The sequence below is a fragment of the Peromyscus californicus genome, unplaced genomic scaffold (assembly GCF_007827085.1).
Source record: "Peromyscus californicus insignis strain IS unplaced genomic scaffold, ASM782708v3 Scaffold_7__1_contigs__length_154581171, whole genome shotgun sequence".
NCBI classification, from domain to species: Eukaryota; Metazoa; Chordata; class Mammalia; order Rodentia; family Cricetidae; genus Peromyscus; species Peromyscus californicus.
This window is the reverse complement of record NW_026294595.1, coordinates 7399116-7422012: the sequence shown is the minus strand read 5'-3', so window position 1 is coordinate 7422012 and position 22897 is coordinate 7399116. Positions and strand designations below refer to the sequence as shown.

Genomic DNA, 22897 nt, shown 5'->3' with positions numbered 1-22897 from the left:
AGAAGTTCCTACCCCAGGCCTGTGGTGTAGTGGACATGAATTCAGTAGCTCTCAATAAACACACGAGTGTACCCCAGAATAAAAGCCCAGGCTGGCCTCAGAGTCTGCTCTGCAGGGTAGTCCAGGCAGAAGCCTCCATGACTGGGAAAGCTGAGCTTGAGAGAGGAGAAGGCTCTGAGGCTGGAGTGAGGGCAGGCCCATGGGCAGAGATAATTCCCACCCCGCTGTCTCTGGGGAGCCATCGAAGGCCTCGGACTGTCAAACACTCCAACCCAGTCATTAGCTGATTTCCCCACCTCTGTGACAACACACTTGGTAAGGCAACTCCAGGAAGGGAGGATTTATTTGGGCCCACCAAAGTGCAGTTCGGGGGTCCAGTCTGCCATGACGGGACGGCGCAACAGCAGGAAGTGAAGCAGAGCGAGATGAAGGCTGGCTCAGCTGGTGTTCTTCTTTTACCCACTCTGGCCCCCAGCCCAGGAATGGTGCTGCCCACATTCAGGCCGGATCAGTTAACCCTCATCTAGAAACTCCCCCGGGGGCCCGTCTGGAAGGTGATTCTAGGTCCTGTCAAGTTGACAGTATGAGCCGCCACACCTTGGTATAGTAGTATGGGAAAGGGTGCAGAGAGGAAGGAGGCAGGGAGCTGGGACCAGCATGCCGGGCGTGAGCCTGGGCTGACAGTTTACTAAGATGATGTGAGTCTGTGGATGTGGACAACGGTGACGACGGCCCCAGACGCTGGGCTCCCACGACTCAGGGCAATGTTGAAGCTGGGGAAGGCAGGGAAGAGCCCAGGCCCAATAGCTGGCACTTTGAGATGTCTGCTCCATGGAATACTAGGTGTGAAGGGACCTGAGAAGACACTGGCGAGGAACTCCAGATGACCCCCCTGACTTGCAAGTCGGGTCAAACCTCTCAACAGGACTCCAAAGATGGTCATGGCCGCCGTCTGCTGTGCCTGTTGCCAGGGGCTGCAGGCCAGAGCACATCTGGGTCCCAGCTGTGGGACCCAGACCACCCTCGGCTCTACAGCTGGCTGTGAAGGCTGACTTCAGGAAGGAACAGCACCTTCCCTTGGGTCAGAGGGATTCATGGGGGAGTGGGGAGCTTGCAGCACCCTCTCAGGGATGGAGAAGTCACTTCCAAGTTCCCACGACCCCCATCTTCTGAGACTGACAGGTGCTGGACTCAACCCTCCCAGCAGCAGTGGGGTGTTGCTGCCCGTGAGCAAACAGTACCATACCCCCGTGTCCCCAAATCAGAGATGGCGCCGGGGGCCCTGGAAGTGGCCAGTCATCCATCACTGCCCTCTGAGGACAGAGGGGGAGTGGGACTTGACTTTGGGGAGCCAGGATGGTAGCTCTGCCCTTAGTGTCTGCCATTGTTGTGTCCTGAGCCTGCTCCGTCATCTGGAGCTGAGGTAGAGAGTCCTTCCCACCTCCAAAGACGCGAGCAAAGTCTGGAGCTATTTGCTTTGTCTGGGACCATCTCAAAGCAAGGCAGGAGCAGGAGGCCAGGGTGGGCTCTGAGCCACACAAGGTCAGCCTCCACTCAGCACTCCACATTGCCCACCCCGCAAAGCACTTCTTGGTTCTTACGGAGTTCACCCATCTCTTGACCTTGTGGGTGTCATGGGATCATAGGCCCAAGGCTGTCTACCAAGGCTCAGACTCTGAGGACTTCTTGGGAACTGACTCCTGCACAGGATGCTTCTTTCTTTCCCTTTTAGACACAATTGCAGAATTACCTGAGATAACCTTAGTCCACTTAGAACTGACCCTGTGACCTGTTGTCCGCCCCCACCAGGAAACTGAATTGGCTTCTCCCTGGGTCCCAAGACCCCTGAGTTGGGACTCCGCCCAGAGAGAGACTTCTGTGGCAGCCACTTACTATCTGGAAGCCACAGATGGATGGCATTCCAGGCCTCAGTTTCTCAGTCTGCTGTAGCTAGAGTTTTCCTGCCTGGCCCACAGTCAGGACAAATCTCTCTCACCTGCCAGTTCCACAGCCGCTCAGACCCAACCAAGTAAACACAGAGATTTATATTGGTTACAAACTGTATGGCCATGGCAGGCTTCTTGCTAACTGTTCTTACAGCTTAAATTAATCCATTTCCATTAATCTATACCTTGCCACATGGCTCATGGCTTACCGGCATCTTCACATGCTGTTTGTCATGGTGGCGACTGGCAGTGTCTCTCTGACTCAGCCTTCCACTTCCCAGCTTTATTCTCCTCCTTGTCCTGCCTACACTTCCTGCCTGGCCACTGGCCAATCAGTGATTTATTTATTGACCAATCAGCAACACACTTGACATACAGACCATCCCACAGCAGTCTGCTCAAAGGGGATAACAGGAGGCTGGTGTATATTGTCAACACAACACAGGCTAGAGGGAACCTCAACTGAGAAAGTCTACCAGACTGTCCTGTAGGCAAGTCTCTGAGACATTTTCTTGATTAATGATTGATGTGGGAGGATCCAGTTCACTGTGGGGTGGTGCCACCTCTGGGCAGGTGGTCCTGGGTTGTATAAGAAGGCAGGCTGAGCCAGCCATGGGGAGCAAGTCTGTTAGCGGCACCCTTCATGGCCTCTGCTTCAGTTCCTGCCTCTAGGTTCCTGCGCTGACTTCCCTTCATAATAGTCTGTAACGGTAGTGTGTAAGATGAAGTAAACCGTCTTCTCCCCAGGTTGCTTTGGGTCGTGGGGTTTATCACACAGTAGGAAGCTAACTGGGACAGCAGGGTTCGCTCCGTCGAGCATTTGGGAACCCAGTGCTCTCTTTATCACAACCCTGGTATGTAGTCAGGGCTCAGGGATGCCCACACTTGCGCTGCAATCAAGGGGTGCCTCACAGCGAACCCCTCCCTTCTCCCAATGTCGGTGGCAACCGTCTCCAGCCCTCCTCCCGCCCTCCTCCGGTTGCCTCCCTCAGGTGCAAATGCCATGGTCACGCCAGTGAGTGCGGCCCCGACGAGGCCGGCCAGCTGGTTTGCCGCTGCCAGCACAACACCACGGGTGCGGACTGCGAGCGTTGTCTGCCCTTCTTCCAGGACCGTCCGTGGGCCCGTGGCACCGCAGAAGACGCCAATGAGTGTCTACGTGAGTGTCCCTCGGGCAGCAGGCTAGTGACGCTGGCTAGGAGACAATCCCCGAAACCTCACAGTGGGACTGCTCCTGGGTGGGCCTGGCGTGCAGGGTGCAGTCCGCAGCTAGGAAGGAGAGATGAAGGCATGCTGAGGAGAGCTCTCGAGCATCAATCGCCCCTCACAAGTCATTCCTCCAGGACAAGTCCACCCGGAGAGGCGCCTGTGGTAGGAGAGTAGGAAGGTCCCCAAACTAGACTTAACCCTTTGTTTTAACTGTTCCAACCCTGGCAGCTAATGAAATCCAGTCCCCCTACCCCCACCCACAGGGCTCTGACCCGCCCACCCCAGCCTTTCCCACAGTCCCCCACAGTCCCCCACAGTCCCCAGAAGGCCTTTGATGTTCCAGCTGTGTGTGTGGTGTGGCTCGGCCTGCCTAACCTCAAAGAGGCACTGGTGAAGGGAGGAAGGGCCCTGGAAGGCTACAGGGACAGTGGGGAGGGAGGAGCCTTCCCAGCGGTGTACCAGCCACCCCAGCATCCCGCTTTCCCTGTCTCCCTTCACAATCACCTAGTCTGCTTCATGTCACGTGTGCAGAGCCTGCAGCCTGAGGCAGAAGTCCACATACGGCCTCCTAGCTGGCCTCCTGGGCCTGGGCCACGGTCTGCCAGGGGACCATGGGGAGGAGTCAGATTGTTCCTTGGGCCAGACAGCTTTTTCCTGTCTGCAATAGCTGCCCCAGGGGGGACACAGTCCTAATAAGTTCCTCTTGGCTTCGGGCCTGCCTCCCCCAGGGAAGCTGTGCTGCTCCGTGCTTGGGCCAAGTCTGAGCCTGTCTCTACATGGTGGGGGTGCCGAAGACCAGACTGCCCGCCCGCCCACCTGCCGTGGTCAAATTTCTGTCCTCGGTCACCAGCCTGAAAGATGTAGTTTCACGCCTGACCCTTCACCTCCGACTCCTAGCCCAGGCAACCTCTGAGCCTCAAATTCTTTGCCTTACCCTCTCGTCTCTGTGAACCCTGCCCCTCCTCTGGCTGCCCCGCCCCTCTCCTCTGGCTCTAGCTGCCAACCTCCTCCACCTGCAGTGAAGGCTCTTCAAAGCGTGCAAATACCCTTATGCCCCTCACCTAGTTACACCCCTGCCCCCTCCCTGGAGCTCTGGGCTCCCAGACTCCTGGCACCTCTGTTTCCCAGCCACCTTGGCACCACACACCACTCACCTTGCGGTACCCACCATCCCCTGCCCGTTGCATGGCGAGTTGCCCGCAGCCAACCTCTCGGCACACACACACCAAGCAGACACTGCTCCTCTGGTCCAGATGTTCTGCTCCTGGATGGGATGTACTTCCTGCACCATCCCAACACCTTTCCGACTCCCTCCAGGAAAACATCGTTTTGGAGTAATTATTATGGAGCCCACCTAGTCTTTATGGAGCATTCTGTTTGGGGACATTCAATGACCGGGTTCTGTGTACTTGGTCACACTAAGCCTGAAAACCATCCTGGACTCTGGCGCTTTGTGTCAGTCACTTCCTGTTGCTATGATAAAATGCCCAACAAAATAGTATAAGGAAGGGAAGGTTTGTGTGGCTCACAGCCTGAAGTTACAGTCACCTCCTGACGGGGAACTCATGGTGGAGAGAGTGTGAGGCAGCTGGTCCCATGGCATCTGCAGCCAGGAAGCAGAGGGTGGCTAATGTTGGTGATCAGCTTGCTTCCAAGCTCCTTCTTCGGTCCAGGTCCCCAGCCCAGAGGATAGTGCGTCTATATTTGAGGTGGGTCTTACCACCTCAGCCTAATGTAGAAACCACTGAGAGGTTTGTGTCCTTGGTGGGTCTCGATCCCGTGAGGTTGACAAGATTAACCAAGTACACTCATCTGTGAGAAGCCTGCTCCAGAGGACAGAGCCCCCTCCCCGAGCAGAGCCGGTCACTCACACTTACAAACCTCCATCCCTCACAGCCTGCAACTGTAGTGGGCACTCTGAGGAGTGCACGTTTGACAGGGAGCTTTTTCGGAGCACGGGTCACGGTGGGCACTGTCGTCACTGCCGTGACCACACAGCCGGGCCACACTGTGAGCACTGTGAGAGGAACTATTACAGATGGGCCCCGAGGACACCATGCCAACCCTGTGACTGCCACCCAGCAGGTGAGTGGCCCCAGCTTCACCCTTCCCCAGCTCCTGTCCTCAGCTCCTTCTGCCTCCACTGCCCTATATCCCTCCTCCCCAGGCTCCCTGAGTCTCCAGTGTGATGACTCGGGCACCTGCACCTGCAAGCCCACGGTGACAGGTTGGAAGTGTGACCGTTGTCGGCCTGGGTTCCACTCCCTCAGCGAGGGCGGCTGCAGGTGAGGATGTGGGGACAAGTGGTCTGTGTTGACCATACTGTGTGTTTGTGCTAAATCAGACATGGAAGGTACAGAGCCCCGGCTGTCCTCACCTCTATGTCCTCGCCTTACATTTTCTCAATCTGTAACCACCGGGCCCCAGCCTTATGAGACATAGAGCTGGGGACATGGGAAGAACGAGCCTGCCCGGTGGGGGTGGGATTGGGGTGGGGGTGGGGGTGGAGTGGGGGAGACCTGGGAGGCTCACTTGCTGTGAGAGGGACAGAGTCCCAGGTTGAACCTGAGTCTGATGAGTGAGGGACACAGAGACTCTCCAAGTAGGAAGTACAGCCAAAGCCGAGGCAAGGGTCAGGTGAGGCTCAGGTCTGGAAGAAGAGGACCTGGTGCAGAGGGGGCCTCGGGGAGCTGAGGGCTGCTGTGAGCAGGGAGGCCAAGGCAGGTGGCTGCATCAGAGGCCGCTGGAGGCTTCGGCAGGAGTAGGGCTGGCCCTGAAGAGGGAGGAAGGAGACAGCGGATTCCAGAGCCCAAGTCTGTGGTGACAGAAGACTGAGGAGGAGGAAGGGATGGAGGCTGGTCCTCGTGGCAGAGGGCCAGGTGGAGACTGGGCAGGGAGCCAGGTATTATATACATGTTTGGAGTGCGTGGTACCTCGCCATGAGGAGAGAGACTAGTTGAAGCCCAGCAATCTGCCACACGCTGGGTCTTAGAAGAGGGGCCAGACACATTTAATACTGGTAGTTTACGGTGGAATTCACAGTGGCCAATACTGCAAATTCATAATCACTTTGGGGGTGTGGTCTTACAGATCGTAGACTGTCCTCAAAATCGCTACAGCCAGGAATGACCTCCTGCCGGAGTTAGAACTGTACACCACCGTGGCCAGTTCTGTGTGGTGCTGGGGTGTGAACCCGGGGCTTCATGCATGATAGACAAGTACTCTGCTGTCCCCAAGCAGCACTTTTAAATAGACTTGTCAAGGCTCAGCTGGTAAAGTGCTCACCGGGCGCAAACGTGAGGATGTGAGTTCAGATCCCCTGCCCGCATGTGAAACCCACAAAAGCCGGGTGCACCATCTGTAAGCCGGTGCTGGAGGCTGGGGGCAGGCAAGGACAAGTGGGTCGCAGGAGGTTGCTGGCCAACCAGTCTTGCCAAATTGGTGAGCTCCAGGTTCAGTGAGAGACCCTGTCTCAAAAAATAAGGTGGAATGCAAGAAACCTAATTTCAACCTATGACCTCCCTACGTACATGCACACACTCCGGTGCACACATGTACACACACAGGAAAGAAAAAATAAAATGAATTAACTTAGTTCTAGTGAATAACAGTGTCCCCATGCATTTGAAAGGCAGGAGAAGCTTGTTGGGTGACATGGTGGTGCAGAAATGCCCACTAAAGTCAGGGCCAGGACTCAGTGGTGGAGTAAGTGCCTGCCAAGTACGTGGAGGGCTCTGGATTCTATCCCCAGCACAACAAAGACACACAAAAAATGCTGGACCTGACCCTGGCCGCCTCCCAGGTCTTGGGCTTGGGACCTTTGCACCCGCTGTTGCCCCTCCCCCGGAACATGTTCCTTTTCCCAGCACTGCCTCCTCAGCCCGTGTCACACATACTACCCATGCTTTGATCCCCAGCTGAGGCATTGCCCTCTCGAGAAGCCCCCTGCTCTCCCCACCCCCGCTCCCTCCCAGTCTCCAAGGCTGGGCCAGAGCCACCTCCCTGGGGCTGCCTCATCACTGTCCATCTCCTTCATGATCCTGGGATCCCTGTCTTACCAGATGATGTGCGGGTGGATGGATGAGTGAGTGGATGGGTGCATGGAAGGATAAGTGGATGGGTGGATGAATGGAGGTGAGTAGACGGTGGACAGAAGGATGGCTGGATGGATGAAGGTGGGTGGATAGATGCATGAGAGAATAGGTGGGTGGGAAGCTAAGGGATAGAAGGATGAATAAACAGACTGACGGATGGATGGATGGATGGATGGTTGCACTAATGGAGGGGCAATCAGGGGGATGCTATTCAAGAGCATGGGTGATGGATGGGTGGGTGGATGGATGGATGGATGGACGGATGGATGCACCAGTGGGGGGTGGGTAATGGGCAGGGGCATCATTGCATGGGTAGGTGAGGTACTTCCTGGTAAAGTGGGAACGGTGCCACCAAGCCCAGTCTCTTGGGTAGTCCTATTCCTGACTTCTCGGGAGCAGGGAAGGGCATGAAGAGTTCTGAGGATGGGACAGTCCACTATGGAGTGCTCAATGGACGTTTTCTCTGTTTCTTCGGCAGACCCTGTGCCTGCAATGATGCTGGCAGCTTGGGCACCTGTGACCCCCACAGTGGGAATTGTCCCTGCAAAAAGAATGTTGAAGGCAGCCTATGTGACAGGTGGGTGTGCTCATCTACAAAGTGGCCTTGGGGGTCTCTGGTGAGGCACCCACGCTGTGTAGTAAGGGGAACGGCAGGGCAGGGTCCTCGGAGACCTGGGCAAGCCTGTCACCCTATGTTCTTTCTGAAACCCCAGGGACCTGCTACCCAGGAAGATAGCCAAGGCCCCATGGGCACTTCTTATATTCTGATCCAACAACACTGAGGGTTTGTTAGCTAAGGAAATGCATTATTGCTTCAAGATTAGAATCCTGGAAAGAAAACTCTGAACAGATAGGAAGAGCGTGCCTAATCCAGGCAGCAAATACCTGGTTATCACATTTCTGCTCTTCTGCCTCACACCCATGGTAGATGTCACTGGTGGAGAACTGTCTCAGCCCTCCCATCTCACAGCAGTGGCAGACATCACTAATAGAAAGCTGTCACACCAGTGGCAGACATCACTAATGGAACGCTGTCACAGCCCTCCCATCTCACACCATTATCAGACATCACTAGTGGAAAGCTGTCACAATCCTCCCATTTCACACCAGTGGCAGACATTATTAATGGAACACAACAATCTTAACCTCAGATCCTTCTCAATGCCTTGCTCCAAGGAGCCCCTACCAACTGATCTAAGACAAGAATTATCCCTGTCCTGTGCGAAAGGGATACAGGAGTCAGTCCACAGGAAACCTCAAAGCTGGAACTATTTGAAAAACAAATTAATGAAGACGTGATTACATTATAACCCTAAGAGTGGGGCAGAGATCTGTAAAGCCAGTACATGATTGGATAAATAAACAGATGACAGTGGGGCAAATCTTCTTTCAGAATTCCAAATGCTGGAGAAGGGTGGGGTGGGGAACCAGGCTAGAAGCGGCCGGCAGCAGCCACTGCCGACAGCAGCAATAAACCATAGGCTCAAGAACCATAGGCTCCGGAGTCGGCTCTGGAAATAGTTACTAATAACAACGGCTCTGGAAATAGTTACTAATAACAATGGCAGCCTTCAAGTGTGTTGCAAGCAAGTTCTTCGATACTTTTCCTCTCCTGGGAGGTTGTTAGTTGTTTTGTGTTTTGTTTTTGAGACAGGTTCCCACTGTGCAGCCCAGGCTGGCCCCACACTATTAGAGATCTGCCTGCCTCTGCCTCCTGAGTGCTGGGGTTCATTCTGTGCTACTCTTGGCCCCTCCTTTTTTCTTTTCTTTTCTTTTTTTTCTTTCTTTTTTCTTTTTGTTTTTTTGTTTTTTTGTTTTTTTTTTTTTTTTGAGACTGTGTGTCAGGAGGCCAGGCTAACCTTTGACTTGCTATGTAGCTGAAAATGACCAGGAGGACCTGGTCCTCCCTGCCTTCACCTCCTGAGTGCTGGGGTTACTGGTATCCACCACCACCCGGGGCCAGTGCCCCACTTCTAATGAGTAAATTGCAGTAACTGTTTAGACAAACCTTGTGGGCGGCACAGTAGCCAGGAGATGATGTCACTTAGGAGACTGAGACAGGAGGATTGTGAAGAGCACAAGGCCAGGCCAGGGTATAAGACCCTATTTCAGGGCTGGAGAGATGGCTTAGAGGTTAAGAGCACTGGCTGCTCTTCCAGAGGTCCTGAGTTCAATTCCCAGCAACCACATGGTGGCTCACAGCCATCTGCAATGAGATCTGGTACCCTCTTCTGGCCTGCAGTCATACATGCTGTATACATAATAAATAAATAAATCTCTTTTTTAAAAAAGACCCTATTTCAAAAAACGAGGGGGCTGGAAGGATGGCTCAGCAGTTTCAAGCACTTGCTTCTTTTCCAGAGGACCCACATGGTGACTCACAACCATCTGAAACTCCACTTCCGGAGGATTTAACACCTTCTTCTGGACTCCCCAGGCACCAGATATGCACATAGTACCCAGATATGCATGCAATCAAAACACTCATACATATAAAACATTTTTAAATTAAAATTTCCTTTAAGAACAAACAAACTGCCGGGCGGTGGTGGCACACGCCTTTAATCCCAGCACTTGGGAGGCAGAGGCAGGCGGATCTCTGTGAGTTCGAGGCCAGCCTGGTCTACAGAGCAAGATCCAGGAAAGGCACCAAAACTACACAGAGAAACCCTGTCTCGAAAAACCAAAATAATAATAATAATATAAATAAATAAGTAAATAAATAAATAAATAAATAAATAAATAAATAAATAAACAAAAGAACAAACAAACAATAATGAAACCCAAAGCCTGTTGTGGTAGTGTGCACCTTTAGTGTCAGCACTCAGGAGGCAGAGGCAGGAAGATCTCTGTGAGTTCAAGGCCAGTCTAGTCCACATAGCGGCTTTCAGGCCAAGCAGGACTACATAGTGAGACCCTGTCTCAAACAAACACACAAGCAGGCAAACACCCCACGGAAACGAAAGTGTCACAGGAGTGGAGGACATGTTTACAGCCAGAGGCACCAAGGCTAAACGCTGTGTCAGATCCTGAGCAGGGAAACATGGTAGCCAGGAGAGGAGAAACCCTGCCGCAGCCTGGAGTGCGTTAACGTCAGGCGAGGCTGATCTTTTTTTCCAAGGCTGTATATCAGCAGCAGAGACTGAACCAGCAGGCACAGGACTGTCTGTCCTGCCTTTCTAATTCCTGTGATTCTAAAATAATAATAATAATAATAATAATAATAATAATTAATAATAATAATAATACAAATTAAAATGTTTTCTTAAACTTCTCCAGGATTCTGAACAGTCTAGCCGGGTGGACCCCAGTCCTGTCCCGTCCTGGCTCAGACATGTGACCCCGCCTGACTCTCTTACAGATGCCGCCCCGGGACATTTAACCTGCAGCCCCACAACCCTGCAGGCTGCAGCAGCTGCTTCTGTTATGGCCACTCCAAGGTGTGTGCCCCCGCTGCCGGATTCCAGGCACACCCCATCCTCTCAGACTTCCGCCATGGTGAGCAGTGCACAGAAGCTGCTTCTAGGGCATGGTTCTTTGCCCTGGCTAGGGATCTCATTTTGGAAGCTAGGATGGGGACAGCCAGTCCACCAAGGTCCCTTTGGAGAGATGCCCTAGGCCACACAGCCTTGGTGGGCGGGGTGTGGAGGGGAGTCCGCCGGCACCTGCCCGCTACCCCTGGGATCCTTCCCCAGCCTCCACTCTTCCTGCCTCCAGCACTTAATCCTCAGGGTGGTACTGGAAGGCTGGGTATGTCCGCAGGCACCCCGAGTCCTGTGGACAGCCTCCATCCACCCCCAGGAAAGTTAGTCTCTCTTAGCATATCTGAGTGCCAGCTTAGAGTCTGGGCCTCCACACATTAAGCACCTGCTGTATGCCAGGCATGGCTGAACTCCACATTCCAGGGAATTTCAGCATCTGTAGACAGATGTTCTCATCCCACTTTACAGACTAGAGTGGGGCCTGTCTGAGATTGGTTCTGGCAGCCATGACTGTGTCTTTGGACCAAAAGGGGTGGAACTCCAAACTCTGCAATCCATCAGAGCCGGTGTGCGGTGTGCGCAGCCATACATACTCCTTGGAACACTCCCCCACACCTGAGAGTTTATAGTCTGGCCACTGGTCCTTGGGCATCCAGACACAGTGGCAGTTCGCCCTCTGCTGGACACCACACAGAAAGCAGGACAGCACGTGACAGCGCCTGGTCAGAACAGGCTCTGGCCAGGGCTTGTCTTCTGAGTCCTAAGATAACAGGGAGAGGGCTAGCGATGTCGCTCGGTTGGCAGAGTTCTTGCCGAGCATGCACAAAGCTCTGCCAGGATGTGGAATCATTGCCCTTACCTTGGGTCTGGCCTAGTCTTCAGAGAGTGATTTTCCCCCACCGTTCCTCTCTGAGACAGGGTCATGTAACCCAGCCTGACCTCAAACTCCCTCCCACTTCAGAGCCCTCTGGACTTGTCCCTGGAGGCTAGCCTTCAGGCTCTCACAGTTGGGGTGAACAGTCTGTCTTTGATGTGTAGGAGCTGGTGGCTGGCAGGCCAGAAGCATGGGAGCATCAGAGCGTCCTCTGCAGTGGAATCAGAGTGGGATCCTCCTGGGCCTGCAAGGAGGGGAGGGACTCTCAGCACCAGGTAGGTGACAGCCCTACAGATCACAGCACCCAGGTCCCTGCCAGCTGCTAATCAGACAGTGCCATAGAGTGGATGAGTGCTAAAAGACAGGTTAATTCAGCTCAGTTCCTGCACATCCTGCGGTAGCCTTCCTGTCGACAGAGTCCTGAGGTAGCACAAGGCATCTCATCCCCATTCCTATGAAGTCCCCACCCAGATTCAACCATGGGGGCCATTCCACCTCATCCTAGTCGCCTCCCAGAGACCCCTTCCTGACTCTGCAGTCTGACTAAACTTCCACTTCTAATCGAGAGGGATTCAGTTGGAGCACAGGTTTAGGGGCACCCGCCACAACAGGTGCTGACAAGCGGCCATGGATCCGGTGGCTGAGAACACACACATGCATTCTCTCGGTGTTTTGGAAGTCCGAAGCATGGAGTGGGTGTCACAGGGCTGCGTTCCTTCAGGCCACTCCAGAGCAGAGACCACGTCTCCCCTGAAGCACTCACCCCCTCCCCACCCCCAGAGCACAACTGACCTCCCCTCTCTGGAGATCCCCTTTGTCCTTGCTGGATAATCCAATAGCCCTCCCCTATCCCACGGCCAGTGCACTAACACCCCCAACTCCATCTGCAGCCTCAATCCTTTTTGCCTGGCCAAATCCCCCCTGTGCAGACCCATCTCTCAGGGTTTAGGGTTGGGGTCACCTTTGGGTACTATGATTCTTCAATCAAACCACAGCATATGCAAAATCACCAAAATACTCTGTATGTGTGTGTGTGTGTGTGTGTGTGTGTGTGTGTGTGTGTGTGTGTGATGCATGTTTGCACGTGAGTGGGCACAATTGTGTGTATGGGTGCAAACACATGTGAAGGCCGGAAGTTGATGTCAGGAATCATCCTGATTCCTCTTCCACCTTGTTCCTTGAGGCAGAGTGTCTCAATCAATCCCAGAGCTCGCCGATATGACTAGTCTCACGCCAGTCAGCTTTGCTCTAGAGATCCTCCCATCTCCACTTTCTGAGGCTGGGATTACAGTGGGCCGCCGTGCTCATGCGGCATTTACGTGGGTCTGGGAATCCGCACTCTGGTCCTCTCACTTTTGTGTCAAGCCATCTCCGGAGCCCTGGCCTTGCATTTTCCACCCACCGCAGGCACACATTGTTTGGATGGCTGCTTGTTGCCGTCGACACAGAGGCTAGGATCAAGTTAAGCCTGTGGCTCTATCAAAGCCTTTCCTCTTACCTTCAGAGAAGTTCCTGGGAGACCAGAGGCTCAGCTATGGACAGCCAGTCATACTGACCCTCCAAGTTCCACCCGGGGGCTCCCCACCTGCTGTGCACCTGAGACTGGAGGGGGCAGGCTTGGCTCTGGCTCTGAGGCCCTCCAGTCCACCCAGTCCTCAGGACACCAGGCAGCCAGGACAGGTTCAGCTCTGGTTCCTGTAAGTGGCCTCCGTGTCCTGAGAGATGGGAGTGGGATGGGCAGGCAGGGTGGTCTCTGAGGCCGAGGCACACTGGGAGGCTCCTGAGGAACCCAGGTTCTCGGCTCCATCTGTCCCTACGTCAGGCTGTCCCACTGACTCCCTGTCCCTTCCAGCCTGCAGGAGACCTCTGAGGAGGCAGGGTCCACACTGCCTGCCTTCCACTTCCAGCGGCTGCTCGCCAATCTGACTGCTCTGAGCATCTGGACCAGGGGCCAGAGCCTGGGCCATGCTGGTCAGTATGATGACAATACCCTTATGAACTCGGGTCCTGGCCCTGCGTTACTTGTGGAGTTCTCACGGCACGGACTCTGAGATTGAGAAATCAGGACACTTACACAAGGCAGCAGAAGTGTGTCTGAGGATAGAGGCAGGGGCTGGACTGTGGGGAACTGGGAGTCCTGGGGAAGGACAACTCTAGGAGCAGGTATATGGTCCTTGACAGAATCCAGCACCACCCCATCCCTCCAGAGCGTCTCTTGGTGGGCACTGTACCCCCTGCTGGGCAAGAATGGCATTGCATCTCAGCCACACCATAGGCTGATATGGATACTAAGCTCACCCAACTGCTTTTGAGATAGAGTCTCACTGGTCTTGAACTCTTGATCTTCCTACCTCTGACCCTCCAGTGCTGGGACTGCAGGTGTCTCCCTCTGTAGCCCTGTCTGGTCTGGAACTTGCTATGTAAATCAAGCTGGCTTTGAAACTTAAAGAGGATTAAACTCAGGTACCACCTAGCAAACTTTAAAAACTCAGCGATATTTATTTGCTTGTATATATGTATATTTATGGGCACACACTCATGTGTGTACCACACGTGTGGGGGTCGGAGGACAACTTGTGGGATCCTGAGAATTCGACTTGTGCCCCACCCACCGGGATTAAAATCAAGATCCTGCAAAGCTAAGTGCACATTCTAGCACTGAGCTGCCCCACCGGCCCTTATCTATCTCTTGGTCTGAAAATCATGTTTCCTTTGCTCTTGACTGTTGTTTTTAAAATGATACTTAAAAGCTGGCATAGTAGCTCATGCTTGTAATCCCAGCAGTTAAGAGGATAAGGCAGAGGATAGCAGTCTGAAGACTGCACGGGCTACACAGCGAGGCCGGGTCTCAAAAAACAAACAAAAATAACAGTTGACTGCAGGCTGCCTTTGTAAGCCCGGACCTATCTCACGGGTGCTCAGGAAGTGTTAGGCAGACATGCACGTAGGTGTCCCCTTCTCTCCTCCTTCGGCAGGTCAAGTGTTCCTGTGTGAAGTCCGGCTCATGTCCGCCCGGCCCCAGACAGGGCTTGCCCCACCAGCCTCTTGGGTGGAGACTTGCTTGTGTCCCCAGGGATACGCAGGCCAGTTCTGTGAATTCTGTGCTCAGGGATACAAAAGAGAGCTACCTCGTGGGGGTCCCTACACCAACTGCATCCCCTGCACCTGCAACCAGCATGGTACCTGTGATCCCAACACAGGTGAGTTCCCAGAATCCCATCCCAAGGCTACCTCAGCCATGCAGGCACAGGGAGACTGGCCCTCACAGATGTCTCTTGGGGACCACAGACAGTGACAGCAGGAAGACATTCAGAGGGCCATGCCGGTGACAGTAGCTCATGGTTGTCAACCCACAGCCACAAGTCTACACCCTCACTGCTTCATGGCGGTGGCCTTGGGAAAACCACTCCCTGAACGCCCCATCTGTGCAGTCTGGACAGTGATAGTGTGCACACAGCCCAGGCCGTGGAGACAAGGCCACATGAAGATCAGGGAATTGTCCCGACTTTTCACAAAACAGCCCTCTCTGCACCAAAGCTCAGGGGTAGTTGACCAGGTGAGCTGGGGGGTCTTTTCCTGGGAGAGGCAGATACGAGATGTAATAAACTAGGGCCATCCCCTTCCTCCCTCCATCTTTGGCCCTCTGTCTTTGACTCCTGCAGACATCGGAGTGGTATGTTCTCCATTACTGTCCCATTCTCCAAGACAGGGACCTGAGGTGAGGGGACCTCATGACCAGTAGATGGCAGAGCCATACCTCTTACCAGTCTGGGGTGGGGGTGTCATTCAGTAGAGCTATTTCCCACGCCTGTAGAGGAGCAGAAACCTCACTAGGGTCACGTTACCAGGAGGTGCTAGGGGACAGACACAGGCTTCTCCACCTCTGTACCACAGGCCTTTCACCCTGCTGTCTCTATGGAACAGTTGGGGTCTCTGTCACTCCTGATCCACAGAGCATCATCTCCCCGACCTGCGGCTGAAGACATCACCAGTTGAGCCTAGATGAGGCCTCATAATCCTTTCCCACATAATGCTCCCTGCAGACATCACCAATTGAGCCTAGATGAGGCCTCATAATCCTTTCCCACATAATTGTCCCTGCAGCTCCTATTGAGGGAATAGAATCTTCTCATGAGATGGAACTAATTTTTCACTCCCACGGAGCTGGACTTTGCTACAACTTTCCACTCTATATAAGCAAGGCTTCATTTGTAAATGGGTGGGGCAGCTGGTAGAAGAAGAAAGCCTGAGGGGGTGGTACTGAGGCAGGGGCCCTCCCCTCATCTGCTTTTCCAGGGAATGAAGTTCCCTTCCTTTCTCCTTGCAACCCTGCCTGGATACTGCTGATTGCCTCCTGTAGGGGGTGATCTTGACTTTCTTTCTATCCCTGTGGCGAGCTGTCCCCTCTAAGCATCCCAGGCTCTGAGCAGACACCAGGGGCTGCTGGACTGGAGGAGGGAGTCTGTGATGTCTTCAGGTGCCAGCAGATAGAACAGAGCCGCCATACTGATAGCCTGAGTCCCTGCACAGAGTGAGCCCCCGAAATGCTGGAAGCCTGGGCTGGGGCCTCCCTTAGGTGGGTCCCTCAAGATGAAGGGGACACAGGAGCAGGGAAGGGGGCCAGAGTTACTGTGCCTTCCCTCGGTCTGAGATACTAATAGTGAACCAGTACCCAAGCTTCCTCCCAGGCTCTGGCACTCCATCCTTGACTCCTGCCTTCCCAGCCTCTAAGACAGGGATTTGAGGTGCAAGGTGGCCACATGGCCAATAGGTGGCAGAGCTGCACCTCCTACCCTCCAAGGAGCGGGTTAGATGGTTTTCCCAGCTCACTCAGGCCTTTAGTGACTGGGCACGTCATCCCCAGACCCCGTTGCCTCCACCTCAGGTTCTCACTGGTCTACCAGGATGTGCCCTGTGGGCTCCTTCACCAGAATACTCACTGTCTAAGGTAGTGATTCTCAACCTGTGGGTCACGACCCCTCTGACAAACCTCTATCTCAAAAAATGCATTATGAGGAACTGTATTAAAGAGCTGCAGCATCAGTTAGGTTGAGAGCCACTGGTCTAGGGAGTTCTAGGCTGAGGTGGTGATGAACAGGTGTGTGTCTTGCTCCTTAGGGATCTGCCTGTGTGGCCACCACACCGAGGGGCCATCCTGTGAGCGCTGTATGCCAGGTTTCTACGGCAATGCCTTCTCAGGCCATGCTGGTGACTGCCAGCCCTGTCCATGCCCTGGCCAGTCAGCCTGCACAACCATCCCAGAGAGTGGAGAGGTGGTGTGCACACACTGTCCCCCTGGTCAGAGAGGTGAGTGGCCTCTGCTCTGTTCCACAGAAAGACCAAACCTGATGCCCTGATCCTGCCCTGGCTCTCGAGGAGGAGTCTGGGTTTGGGGATGATGGGTGGGAAAGAGCCGGGCCCTAGGTGTGGCAAGTATGACTTCTGGAGACTGAGTCTCCTTGTCAAGGCCCCAGTATGCTGAGAGTTACTACAGACCTACCTGGGCCTGGTCGCATATAAATGAATCTTGAAAAGCCCATGTATGGGCCCTTAGAACTCGACTCATGGCTTGGGATTCATCCAGGGGACCCAGGATCCTCACTGCAAAGATGGAAAAACCTTGAGGCAAATTTGTCATGTCTCAGAGGAAGGCTCGGTTTGTAGAGAGCTTACTGAATAAGCTGGATGGCCGAGTCTGAGACTCAGAGCCCATGTCGAGGAAGGCAAAGCACAGTAGCAGCACATGTCTACACTCAGCAGTGGGGAGGCAGAGACAGTCCAGCAGAAACGGTGGGGGTCGGGTTAAGTCAGAGACCCTGTCTCCAAAAATAAGGTAGAAATTGACTGAGATGACCCCCAACATTGACCTCTGGCCTTCATGCACATACACGTAGGTATCCACCCCCTCACGCACACACAAGCAGGCACATGTACACACACACACACACACACACACACACACACACACACACAGGCATGTATACACACATACACATACAGAGGCACATATACACACATATGCATGCACACGTGTACACACACACATACACACAGGCACATGTTCACACACACATACATGCAGGCACATGTACACACACACACACACACACACACACACACACACACACACACACACGACTTTTCAGCTTTCAGTCTTTAGGAATGTCTGTGAGGTAACATAAGGAAAACGGAGCCTTCCCACCCCCAGGCTCCATGCTCTTTACCCCTGCTCATGCGGCAGATCTCCTGCTACCCTCAGAGGGGCATTTAACAGCGTTTGAGATGTCTGCATGCATGCCCCACAAAGTCACCCACTTAAAGTGGACAATTAAATGGCTATTAGTATATTACATCATTAATTTTTTATCATAATAAAACCTACATCATAAAACTGTCCTCCTCGGCCATCATTTTAAGTATGTGATTCATTGGCCTGAGGGGCCCTGGCATCGTCGGCCGTTCCCTGCCACCATGCACTGGTGAGCGCCGTGCCCACTGAACTGCTGTTTAATGCCCTCTGTCCCCCACCCCCGCTCCACGGTTTGACTCTGTCTCTGAATTTGACTCTTTGGGATCTTGTCTAAGTGGAAGCCTGTGTTGTCCTGTGCCACTTAGCATCTGGCTTCCTGTGGGATTAGTGCCTGCACTGAACGGTCTTGTGGAGTGTCCTGCTCCCCGGGGCTTCTTCTGAAAGCAGTTTCCTGTCCTCCAGTAGCTCCGGGGTTGGGTGGATGGGCTCTACCAGGGAACACAGGGCCTGATGTGTGGGGGCATCCCACAGTTGGACTCTGTAACCCACTGATGTCACACTTCCCTCCATCTCCTGAGCCCCACTTTGGTTCCCTGCGCCTTCAGATGTGAGCAAAGACTGCCAGAGAGGGCGAACAGTGAGAGACGCTTGGCGCTGGGTGGGACATTCCTGAGGGAGGACATCAGGGAGGCAGTCGCTGCTGCCAGAGGGAACCACCCCGGGAGGGAGGGTCTGGAGCGGCTTACAGATCAGGGACTTCTGCCAGCCTCCTTACCCACATCAGCTCCCGGGGCCTTGGGAGAAAGTACCATGCAGCTTGTCTGGTCATCTGGCTTGAGCCTGACCAAGATCCTGGTGATGCTGAGGAAGACACTGGTGAAGGTGGGAAGGATGAAGGTGGTCACGTGGGCACCTCTACTGCTGGGCACTCAGCATTGAGTGCTCTCACAAACAACCCAGTCGAGGCCAGTGCTTTATTTAGGACATCCCCCGAGCCGTCCTCACTACAGAGGCAAGGAGCACCATGGGTTGAATCAGGGAGGCACCATAGCTTGCTCAGGGCCACGTTACCAGGGGGCAGTGCTCTAGGGCCTGGCTGCAGGCCAGCTTGAGCCACAGGCCCTGCTCAGCTTCCCAGGAGCCAGAGGAACCAAAGCTTTACCACACCCTCGTGAGCCAGAGCGCCAACCCTGCCCCTTCCGCACACAGGACGGCGCTGTGAGAGCTGTGAAGATGGCTTTTTTGGGGACCCTCTAGGACTCTCTGGAGCCCCCCAACCCTGCCGCCGGTGCCAATGCAGCGGGAACGTGGATCCCAATGCTGTCGGCAACTGTGACCCCCAGACCGGCCACTGCTTGCGCTGCCTGTACAACACCACAGGGACCCACTGCGAGCGCTGTCAGGATGGCTTCTACGGGAGCGCCTCGGCCGCCAGGCCTGAGGACAAGTGTGCTCGTGAGTACCCAATTCCCAGACCTGTGGGCTAAGGCATGGGAGCCACTGTCCTCAGCCCCCGTTCAGGACCCAGACAGGATGGCTGAGAGAGCTACCACACCAGCTGGCCCCTCTGCTAGGCTGGGCAGCCTTAGGTAGGTCTCTTGCCTTCTCTGTTCTCTACAAAGCATTAGGATGTGTTCTTCCCCGAGGCCCCTTCAGTCCTGACGTCTCATGAGCTCTGATCCCACAGTTCCACCCTGCATTGATAACTCGGCACTTTTCTCATATTGGCCCTTAGCAAATAAGGCTGACGGAGGGATGGTGAAGCCATGACTCCTCCTCATGTGACACCCTCTGCCTGCCTGGGTTGCACCCCACCTCACGCATGTCAGAGGGCGGCCACAGCCTGCATCTGCCTGAATTGGGCTCCCGGAAGTCCTGCATCAGAGCAATGCAGCTTTCACCCCACGCAAGGTCCTCAGAGCCTTTCTCACGGGGTGCCATCCACACCTGTGTGCAGCCCCCTCCAGGAGACCCCACTCCGGCATCAGGAAGGATGCTATACTATGGTTCCTGGGAGAGCTCCAGATGCGGCTGCCAGGCTCTGACTGTGGCCAGCGACCACATCTCTGGCCCTCTCTCTAGCCTGCAGGCTTGAGGCAGACTTGGGGACAGGCGGGCTACATCCCCACTCTTCTGAGCTGGCTCCCCAAGGACATAGCGAATGGGCTGAGACCTGAGCTTGTCCCTCAGCCTTTTCCAGGAGGGTCTCTGGAACCTGGTCTGTATGACACTCATCTCTGGGGCTCCCTTGACTTCTCGGCTTCTGCCTGTACCCCTAAAGTTTAAGCAAATGGTTCTGACACCTTTTTCTGAAACCCAGCTTGCAGCTGTGACCTGAGGGGCTCAGTCAGTGAGAAGATGCCCTGCAACTCAGTGACCGGCCAGTGTGCCTGCCTACCTCACGTCACCGGGAGAGACTGCAGCCACTGCAGTCCTGGATTCTATGATCTCCAGTCTGGGAGGGGCTGCCAGAGGTAGGGGTGGGCTGTGAATGCACAGGGTGTCTCGCCTGGGGAAGGAGGGCACCATGGAGCCTCAGGGACTGGCCTGGTCTGGAATGTGTCATCCCAGGCCCATTTCCACATCCACTGTGCCCTCTACCAAAGTCACAAATCTCGGCCTCTTGGTATCAGATTCCTGGCTCATCCAGTCCTGGAGGGAGGCCAAGAACAGCCCAGGGGCTGGGCAGGTGGGCAGGCGGCTGGTTTGGTCTGATTCCCATCTCAGTGATACCCATTGCTGTGACTTTTTGACCACAGCAGCACGTGAGACAGTGTCTTGGCCTCAAAGGAAGACTCTGGGTAAAGGCTGAAGGAAGTAAATGATCTTCCTTGGGTGGCTCCTCGGGGCCTTTATAAGTGTGGATTTCACAGTGACTTACCAGATCTGTGCCAATGACTTTTTTTTTTTTCAATGTCCTATGTGGCTTGTGCTCCCCGGTTCATAGGCATCAGAGGCTGGGTTAAGGGGTGGCCTCATCAACCCCCACACTTACTTCTTGTTACAGCTGCAAATGCCACCCGCTCGGCTCCTTGGAAAATAAGTGTCACCCCAAGACTGGGCAGTGCCCCTGCCGACCTGGTGTCACAGGCCAGTTCTGTGACAGATGCCAGCTGGGTTTCTTTGGCTTCTCCATCAAGGGTTGCCGAGGTGAGCAAGCTGGGCCCCGGTGGGCTGTGGGAGGGAGGGCCTGAGGTCTCTTGTTGGAGACAACACACAAGAAGCAGGTGTGGTGGGGGAGATGATAGGCAGATGCTGGCTGGTTGCCTAAGCCTGGCCTTAAGAATGTGGAGCACACGCGTGTGAGGAACTCGGTGTCCTAATGACACCTCTAATGTGACCACTGAACTTTTGCATGTCTTCAGACATCATGTACGTGTGAGCCACAGTCCTTACGGTACAGCTAGTACTGGCAGTTCTGAGGCCCTGGGGACATCGCAATAAGACAGGCTCAAGGCTTGGTTGCCAGCTCTAACCTTCTCGTCGGCCCCTGGCATGGAGCCCTGGACATTGGAGGACACTCGGGGGTTGTGGGATTTCCAGGTGGGGTATGAAGATGCGGGGGGTGGGGGTAGGAGATGAGTCTGAGGTCATCATCGGGTCCCCAGAGTTGGCTGCTAACCTCAGACTGCAGGTGCTCTCCACTGGGTGCTGCCTCGCCTCAGTGCCACGAGAACAGCACGTGTGTGTGCAGGCCCGGCTTCGTGGGCTACAAGTGTGACCACTGCCAGGACAATTTCTTCCTCGGGGATGGTGACACAGGGTGCCAGGAGTGTCCCACCTGCTATGCCCTGGTGAGGGAGGAGGTAAGTCGCTATGCTTAGACACCCCCACCTTCAGGTTCGTCTCACACCTCCAGGGAACAGGGAACACCAGCTCCATGCTGTGGACCGAAGCTGCATGGTCATTCACAGACCTCGAACCATATGTTCCCACTGGCCACCTCTCCTGAGTTCACCCAGCCTCCTCACTCCAGTCTCCCTGATCCTCCTGTCCTGGATGAGCCAGAGGTGGCTGCCGTCACATCCCTTCCTAGCCTCCCAGGGCCAAGGTCTCGTACCTGTATAGCTCGGAGGGGATGTGATGACGGGCCACCCTTGGAGCAACACAGACAGCATTTCAAACAGGGAGGTGGGTGACACTGAGGTCAGGAGTCGGAGCTGAGAGACCCCAGGCAGAGGGCATCCTCGTAGGCTTCAATGTCCTACTCCAGAATAGCTAGTTCCAACCTTCCAGCCTCTGGGCCCAGTGGGGCTCTGAGAACATATGGTACTGTAGGAGAAAGTGGCATGTCCTGAGCTCTGGCTACAAGCTCATGGGGTAAGCAGGCCAGGCCCGTAAGCAAGGCCATTTCCAGTTCTGCAGGACAGCATGCATTTTGTACCACCGGGTAAATCAAGCTGCCACATGACCTCCCACTGCCTGGAACAGTTTTTTCTTCCAGATGAGTTCACAGTCCATTTGTCATTGAGAAAGGCACAGAAAGTCTAGAGTCTGTCGGAGCACTGGGGGCTTTGGATCTGAGGACAGAGCTTGGGAGGTGGCCCTCTGCTTAGCGTGGTTGAAAGTGAACTGAGTCATAGCAGGCACTCAAGTTGTGGCTGGCTCCTGATACACACAACCATAAATGCAGCCACTGTGCATGTCGGTAAAAGCATGGGGCTCAACGCTGCTGCACGCACTGGCAGCAGGTGCCCACAGCACCTGCATCGTGTCAAGGCCTGGAAACACAGTGAACAGGATAGACAGAAGTGTGCCTGGGGGCTGGGAAAACGCATGCCATGCAAGCATGAGGACTGAGTCTGATCCTCAGAAACCATGTAAAAGTGTGAGGAAGTCAGAGGCAACCAGATCCCCTTGGCTTGCTGGCCAGTCAGATGAGCCTACTTGATGAGCTCCAGGCCAGCGAAGGATTCTATTAAAAAAGATGCCAGGTGGTGGTACGCACACCTTTAATGCCACTACTTCTGTGAGTTCGAGGCCAGCCTGGTCTATAGAGCAAGTTCCAGAGCAGCCAAGGCTACACAGAGAAACCCTGTCTC

At 54.5% G+C, this 22897-nt stretch overlaps 1 protein-coding gene across 4 annotated transcripts in view; it reads left to right on the top strand.

Moving 5' to 3' along the window:
- Lamc3 (laminin subunit gamma 3) overlaps window positions 1-22897 on the top strand; it is a 59299-nt gene that overhangs the window by 13583 nt on the left and 22819 nt on the right. For 3 of the 4 annotated variants that reach the window (XM_052724681.1, XM_052724684.1, XM_052724682.1), the window contains exons 4-17: window positions 2939-3105; window positions 5052-5240; window positions 5323-5440; window positions 7728-7826; window positions 10611-10747; window positions 11770-11880; window positions 13110-13302; window positions 13458-13576; window positions 14581-14805; window positions 16724-16912; window positions 19065-19310; window positions 20176-20329; window positions 20863-21005; window positions 21483-21661. In XM_052724681.1, the coding sequence (XP_052580641.1) occupies window positions 2939-3105; window positions 5052-5240; window positions 5323-5440; window positions 7728-7826; window positions 10611-10747; window positions 11770-11880; window positions 13110-13302; window positions 13458-13576; window positions 14581-14805; window positions 16724-16912; window positions 19065-19310; window positions 20176-20329; window positions 20863-21005; window positions 21483-21661 (2269 nt within the window). The remainder of the gene's footprint in view (window positions 1-2938; window positions 3106-5051; window positions 5241-5322; window positions 5441-7727; window positions 7827-10610; window positions 10748-11769; window positions 11881-13109; window positions 13303-13457; window positions 13577-14580; window positions 14806-16723; window positions 16913-19064; window positions 19311-20175; window positions 20330-20862; window positions 21006-21482; window positions 21662-22897) is intronic. The other variant, XM_052724685.1, reaches the window with a different exon arrangement.